The sequence below is a fragment of the Pogona vitticeps genome, chromosome 4, assembly GCF_051106095.1.
Source record: "Pogona vitticeps strain Pit_001003342236 chromosome 4, PviZW2.1, whole genome shotgun sequence".
In the NCBI taxonomy this organism is placed as follows: domain Eukaryota; kingdom Metazoa; phylum Chordata; class Lepidosauria; order Squamata; family Agamidae; genus Pogona; species Pogona vitticeps.
Genome location: NC_135786.1, coordinates 120,572,503 through 120,580,234, shown reverse-complemented (window position 1 = coordinate 120,580,234; position 7,732 = coordinate 120,572,503). Strand labels below are relative to the sequence as shown.

The window sequence follows — 7,732 nt, the reverse complement described above, 5'->3', positions numbered from 1 at the left end:
ACAGAGCACGTATGTGCACCTTAAAAACATGCAATTCCCTGCCCCATGCATAATCAATTTTATTCTCAGATGATGCATAAAGTAGGGGGGAGAGGAAGGAATCCTGCCAATAAATTACCACTATGCTGGGTATTGTAAGCTAGGGCCTAACCTGCAAGTCAATTTTTCTATGCAGGACCTTTCGCGTGCCCGGTGCCCATTTTGGCTACTGCCATTTACAGTATGCTCGCCCAACCCCACCGGGAAGACCCCAAGGTTAATCGTGCTAAAGCATTCATAAGGTCCCCAGGAAGGCTTCCCCATTGACGCGGTTTTGGTGCAAGATTTCCTCTGTCCCTCGCTCCTTAGGCGCGCTTCCTGACTCTTTGCCACCTGTCACGGGAGGTGGCCGTTTCCCCTCTTCTGTCCCGAGTTCAGGCAGCCCCGATGGGCTGGAAACCTTGCTGTTTGTCTCCGGCCCAATTTTACCTTTGATGGATTCTCTCTGGACAACATGTGCCCGACACACAACCGCGTTGCAGGAGAGCGAATTTCGCTCCCTGCCTATCCAGTTAGGAATCGGTCCACATCCTGCTAGAGTCAATGGCAAGATTGCGACTGAATTTAACGGTTCTAGATCGCACCCTTAACTGGGAAGTCAGCATTACTTGTTTAAACGAAACTTTTATTAAAGTTTAAGTCCACTGGTTCTTTCTGTGCTTGTACTTGGAACTTACATTCCGGGTTAAAATCGCAGTACTGCCCACAAGTGAAGAAAACCCCATTGCATGTCAGGAATACTTCAGGTCCCTAGAAGTCAGATAATGATGCATTCATCATTCAAGTTCTTCTGAACTCGGAGGGACTATGTACATGTGCTCAGGACCGAAGTATATCTAAACGTCCAGGTAATTTCGCTCTTAAAAAACCGTAGACCTTGGGCACTTTTACATGGAGGGAAGAAGTCCCGCTGCTTTCAGCTCCCATCCACAGCATACTGGTACGAAATGCATTCCTGGCTGGGAAATAATTTCCATCGGCTTGACTTACTCCCAAATAATTGTGCACAGGAGTACAGAGTTAGCACTGGGTCACTGATTTGGAAGGCTGCAAAAGAAGGGCTGCTAGGATTCCCTCCCTCCCTGCGACTCCCTTTAGAAAACTGAGTCCAAGCCTTCGACCTCTCGGATCTTGGTTCAACCCAGGATGCACGCTTGGCTGCGAAGAAAGCCTATTCTGGTAAAATTGGATAAGCTCTGGCCGCAAACCACTCTTAACACCTCCTAAGTGCACAGGGAGGAGATACATAATAGAGGGCGGGGGCGGGGGAGGGGGCACGGTGAAAGGCAGGAGGTGGAGTGATGATGTACAGAATTTATAAGACTGGCCATCAGACGCTGCCGCGGCATCAATCCTCTTCAAATAAAGCCGAGAAGAAGCAAGTCCGCCAAGCACGTCTCTCTTCTGACTCCTTTCCTTTCTCTTCCTTAAGAAAGCAGCCACTCTCGGGAACGCCGAAGAGGGTTAACCTGGAATAAACTTGGCGCTACCTATGGCAGCCACCCGCCGGGGCCCTGGGCGACCAAAACCCCAGGCGTGAGTCTGAGCGCTTGGCGTGTAGCTTGCCTTTGCCTGCAGAGCTCAGCTCGGGAGAAGACTCAAGAGATCGCACCTGCCCGAGCCCGCCAGCAAGCGGCGGGGCCGGGCGGAGGGCTCCGGGCGAGGCCGCCCCAGAGGCAATTGTAGGCACGGTCAAGGATGCTTCAACCCTGCTCGTGACTTGAAGGCTGCCTCCTTCTGGGCGAAGCTGCCTCGGAAGGGGGGGGGGGAACCTCGTCGGGCCAGACGATGCCCCCGATCGTCCTTCGCCGCTTCAGCCGGAAAGGCTGCCCACGACGCCCAACTTGAGCGGCGCTAGCCCGGAGGCTCTGCCGAGCCAGCCGCGCCTCCGCGAGCCCCAGAGCGATCCATGCGCGCCAGGGGACGGTGAAGGGATCCGCGAAGACCCGCGAGAGAAGCCGAGGAGGATGGCGCGTCTCGGCCTCTCCGCGCTGGCCACCGCCCTCCTGGTGGCGGCCGTGTGGCGGCGGGGCGGGGCCGACCCCACCTGGCAACGGGAGGCGACGAGCCCGGCGCCCGAGGCCTTCCGCGGGGAGCGTTGCCTGCTGGGCCTGCCGAAGGCGGCGGCGCGCCCGCAGAACCCCTACGCCTACTACCCGCGGCTGGGGCCCGGGGCGGGGGCGCCCAGGGCCGCGCTTCCAGCACCCTCGCGCCTCAGGCGGGCCCGCAGTTCGGGCGGCGGCGGGAGCGGGAGCGGCAGCGGCAGCAGCCGCAGCGTGGAGGACACGTGGGGAGCGCGCACCACCTTCCCGCGGCGCCAGCGCGCTAGAGCCGGGCCTCACGCGCGAGCGACGGGCTCCGTGGCCGTCCTTTACTTCTCCGGCCGGCGGGAACAACTGCTCCTGCGTCCGGGGGTCGTGGCCGAGTTGCCCAGAGGAGAATTCACGGTCGAAGCCTGGGTGAAACCTGAGGGCGGTCAGAGCAACCCGGCCATCATCGCAGGTACCCGGGAAGTGTGAGGGAAGGGCTTCCTCTTGCATCGGGACAACGGCCCCGGGCGGAGGGGTCGGGGTTGGGATTGGGTGGGCACCTCTTTCTCAGACCGTTTCACCTCGGCGATGGCGAAGTGAATGTGCCCATTGCGTCAGGTGACCTTTGGGGAATCGCTCTTGAAGAGGAGAGGAGGACTTTCTGAAGGCAGCCAAAAGAGAGCAGAAGTTGAGTTGTAGCCGAGGAAGGTCTGTTTGGGGCTCTCACTTAGACATGGAAAAGGAAACTGACTGGAATGGACATGTGATAACCAACAGGCATCACCAATCCATTCGATAGTTCCAACCTTAATACTGTGAGAATATCTGTTGCTGTCCATTAAAGGCTCGATGAAATCAGGAGTCTGTTCTCACATCAAGGAGCAGTGCTCCTCCCCTCCGTTTAAGTATTGCGAAAGGCACTATTCTGTATTAGGGTAAATAATTTCATAGGCAGAGATGCCTGTGGATCTCAGTGAGAAGGGTAGGGCTTAGTAAGTGTGCTTGGGATCTGTTACAGTCTAATGCTCTTGGACTGGAGGTAGATGTACCCAGTGAAATCAGGCTAGTCCTGGTTAACTTAAGTCCCATGGATTTCAATGGATGTACTCTGACTATGACAAATCCAACCCTTGGCCACATATTCAGTCTTACCCATCCACTTGAGACTCATTTCCAATTAAGTAGACATAGGATTGAGGTCTTAGTTTTCAAGTGTGCATCCTAGGGATAAAATGTACACCCAACCAGAGACATCAGACTTTTAGAAAGGGAAAGTATAGCTGTTCTAGATGTATACCCCTGCTCCCAAATTTTACAACTCGCTGCAACACTTTACTAAGAACTCATGCTAGAGAAATGAGGTTGTCCAAAGTTTTTTGAGACCTTTACTGTGTAGGAGTGGGTGCTGATAAGTATTGAGCCTTTCCCAGAAAAAAAATGAGCTAGGAAGCTGTAACTGTCACAGGAAGTCAATGTACTTGTGACATCTGTCCTGCAGCTTCTTAAGTCCCTGCAAATAAAATTCTTCCGACTGTTGGCGTAACCACTCATTTGAAGCATTAGTTGCCTCCAGAACACTCCCACATTGTTGTCCCTTTAGGTGTTTTTTTGAGTTTAGGAAACAGATAATAGTCAGAAGGAGCCAGGTCAGGAGAATAGGGTGGATGGGGCATCACTTGAAAGCCTAAGGACATAAGTTTTTCCATTGAGTGGTGAGTGGGGTATAAATCAAATAAAATAAAATAAAATAAATAAATAAATAAATGAAGAAAGAAAGAAAGAAAGAAAGAAAGAAAGAAAGAAAAATTGTTTCACCTGCAATGTTTGATGAGGCATTGTCATGCAACAGGATGATACCTTTGGAGAGCTTTCCTTGACGTTTGTTTTGCCTCAACTTTGTCAATAAAGCACAGTAATATTTTGCATTGATGGTTGAACCCTGTTGGAGGTAGTCCACCAGCAGAACTCCCTTCTTATCCCAAAAAACTGTTGCCATTTGCTTCTGCACCAACCTTTGCACTTGGAACTTCTTTGGCGTAGGGGAACAGCTGTGCCTCCATTCCTTAGACTGTTCCTTTGTCTCAGGATCATAACAGTAGATCCATGTCTCATCACCAGTTACCAGTTTGCCCAGGAAATCTGACTCATTTCTTGCAAAATGTTCCAAAACAGCCACCAGTGACTTCACACGTTTCCTCTTTTGTTTTGTTGTCAAAAGTTTGGGGATCCACTTTGCTGCCAGCTTTCTCATTTCCAAGTTGTTGCGGATAGCGGCACCAACTCTCTCACGTGATATTCTCAGATATATAGCAATACATTTGGCTGATATTCGGTGTCCTCCATGATCGTGTCATGGATGGCTTTCACGTTTGCAGGCACAGAGCCAGAAACAGGCCTTCCACTGGGTTTCACACTTTCAACACTGCAATGGCCAGTTTTAAAATTGACAACCTAGTGTTTAACTGTTGCATATGAAGGGTCACTGTCATCCATAGTTTGTGACATTTCAGCATGGATTTGCTTTGCACCTTTCCCTTAGAGAAACAGGAACTTGATTATGGTCCTATACTCTTCCACATTGAACTTTTCTGGAGGTGCTGCCATGTTCACTTTGGACCTGAACATGAAAGATAAGTTAAAATCATAGGTAGTTGATTTTTGCACCATTGAATACAGACAAATTAGCCAATACACCCTGCAATTTATAGCTTCCTAGCTCAATTTTTTTCTGGGAGAGGCTCATTACTTATGAACACCCCCTTGTATGACCTACAGAAGGTTCCCTACTATTTTAGACTATTTCTGTGGTTAGGTGCTTCAGACTTGCAAGTTACACAGAATTCTTCACTAGGCACTCTACTGCCTATTTCACAAGCTAGGGTAGGTTGAAAGAGTAATAGTTTCCATCTTGTTTGCATGTTCTTCTGTATGCATTTACTCCAATAAAAAGAACTTTTCTATCTATTTTAAATTTCCTGTTCTTCACTTCCACTGTGTATTCACTGACTAGCCCTGTGGTTTTTCCTACTTTCTTCAGTTTAAGCTTGAATTTTTGCTATGCGAAGCTGATGATCAGAGCCGCAGTCAGCTCCAGGTCTTGTTTTTGCCGGCTGTATAGAGCTTCTCCATCTTTGGCTGCATAGAACATAATTAATCTGATTTCGGTATTGCCCATCTGGTGATGTCCATGTGTAGAGTCGCCTCTTGTGTTGTTGGAAAAGAGTGTTTGTGATGACCAGACTCTTGACAAAACTCTATTAGCCTTTGTGCTGCTTCGTTTTGAATTCCAAGGCCAAAGTTACCTATTGTTCCTTTTATCTCTTGACTCCCTACTTTAGCATTCCAGTCCCCTAGAATGAGAGCATCTTTCTTTGGTGTCAGTTCTAGAAGGTGTCGTAAGTCTTCAAAGGTATAGGTAAAGGTCCCCCTTGGCATGTAGTCCAGTCATGTCTGACTCTAGGGCGTGGTGCTCATCCCCATCTGCAAGCCGTTGCGCTAGCATTCGTTCGTAGACAGTTTCCATGGTCACGTGGCCAGTGCGATTAGACGCGGAATGCTGTTACCTTCCCACCATGGTGGTACCTATTTGCTCACATTTTTACATGCTTTCGAACTGCTACCTTGGCTAAGTCTTCATAGGATTGGTCAGTTTCAGCGTCTTCAACATCGGTGGTTGCTGCATAAACTTGGATTACTGTGTTGCTGAACAGTCTGCCTTGGATTCATTTTGAAATCATTCTGTTGTTTTTGAAATTGTATCCCAGTACAGCTTTTCCCACTCTTTTTGTTGACTATGAGGGCCACTCCATTTCTTCTACAGGATTCTTGCCCACAGTATTCGATATGATAAGCATCCGAATTGAATTCACCCATTCCCATCCATTTTAATTCATTAGTTTAGCTAGTTAGGGAATCAGAATATACCTTTCAAGAATGGTGGATTTATACTCAACATGCCAGGATTTTTTCAAAACAAGGGGACGTGACAGCTGATATGTAGACTTGAATTCAGTGGAACAAATGTTTTATTAGGATCAACCAAAGTTTTACAAAACTTTGTGTGTGATGGGTCATAAGTTAATCAGGACTCTTGAATTTCAAAATTTCCATTATAAATCAATATGGCCAGTCCCAAGAAATTCTGTGGGAAAGCATGCTCACTTGGGATTAATGTGTGATATAATCAATAGTAGAACATATTGTCTTATGGTCTTGCATATCTGTAAATAATTGGAATGATGATGTAATTAGCTTTTTAGTAGCTACATGTTCATGGGGCTATTTACATATGTGTAAGATACATGTAATGAGCACCACGTGGGGAGAAGCTGGCAAAAATCTGAAGCTAACTGCTCAGCAGACTCAAGTCCAAGGGACAAGATATTAGTGACAAAGGAGGAGGTTGGACAGTTAAGGTGTTAATTTTTAGCTAAATATGGCTAGAAAACCAAGAAGGAGTAACACTGATAAACTCTGAAGCCTGCTGCACAATAGCAAGGGAGCAAACAGATGAACTGGACAAACTCCTAGTATGGGAAAGTAGACATAACTAACATCTGATCTGATAGGTATCACTGGTAGACATCTTTGAGATCCAACACAATGGACCATTATTGGAGTTTAGTAATTCAATCATATACCTATTAAAAAGGAATAGGTTGTCAGAGAGCAAGGGGACATCGTGTTATATGCAAATAAGACATTAAAACTATGTGAAAACCCTTGAATTTTTGTCTTTGTTCCTGAGTGTAACATGGTGTGCAAATGTAACAAGTGCAAACTAGTGCCAGTGTTAGAAGAAAAAGTGAGAAAACTGGACCATCGAGTAGCCACACTTGAGGGAAGATGAAGCATACATTGACAGAACTCTTGAGCAATAGCAGCTGTCACAGGAGGCACTGGAGACAGAATAAAAGCAAAACAGTGGAGGAGAGAGCTGAGTAGACTACACACATAGTGGAAGAACCACCATGGAAAAGAGTCACAGTTAGGAGCAAAAGAAGGAAAGGAAACTCTTCACCAGTGGAACTGCAAAACCACTTTCAGATTGTTGGAGTGAAGTCTGTGGGACAGCATGCAGAGGAGACCCCACAGGAGGACATTAGAAGGGCTGAAGCACAACAAAATATGGTCACTGAACCTGCAACTTACAAAAAGAAGAGAAGAGTAGTTGTAGAAGGAGACTCTCTAGTGTATGGAATTGAGACTGAAATATGCCAGGAAAATCCATGGACTCACCAGGTATGCTGTCTCCCTAGAGGTCAGATAAGGATGTGATGGAAGGACTGCCATCACTCATAAAACCCACAGATCCATATCCTTGTCCATATGGGAACAAATGACAGCCAAGAGGAGCTCTGAAGAAATCACACCAGACTTTGAAGCTCTGGGAAGGAAACTCAAGGACTTTTGAGCCCAGATAGTTTTTTCATCCATCTTACCAGCACTAGGAAGAGGAATGAAAAAGGAAAGGAATATACTCCAAGTGAATGACTGGCTACAAAGGCTGTGTCGACATGAGAGATTTGGTTTCTGGGACCATGGGCTAAGTTTCCTGGAAGAAGGACTTGCATCTAACAAGGACTGGGAAGAATGTGTTTGGCCACAGCATGAAGAACTTCATCAGGAGGGCTTTAAACTGAAATGGAAGGGTGAGGGAGACA

At 47.5% G+C, this 7,732-nt stretch overlaps 1 protein-coding gene across 3 annotated transcripts in view; it reads left to right on the top strand.

Annotated features, from left to right (window-relative positions):
- The first annotated feature begins 1,782 nt into the window (after window positions 1-1,782).
- The window catches only part of PAPPA2 (pappalysin 2), a 435,383-nt gene continuing 429,433 nt past the window's right edge, over window positions 1,783-7,732 (top strand). The window contains exon 1 of one of the 3 annotated variants that reach the window (XM_072998203.2): window positions 1,783-2,541. In XM_072998203.2, the coding sequence (XP_072854304.2) occupies window positions 2,007-2,541 (535 nt within the window). In that variant the 5' untranslated portion in view covers window positions 1,783-2,006. The remainder of the gene's footprint in view (window positions 2,542-7,732) is intronic. The other 2 variants (XM_072998205.2, XM_072998204.2) reach the window with 2 other exon arrangements.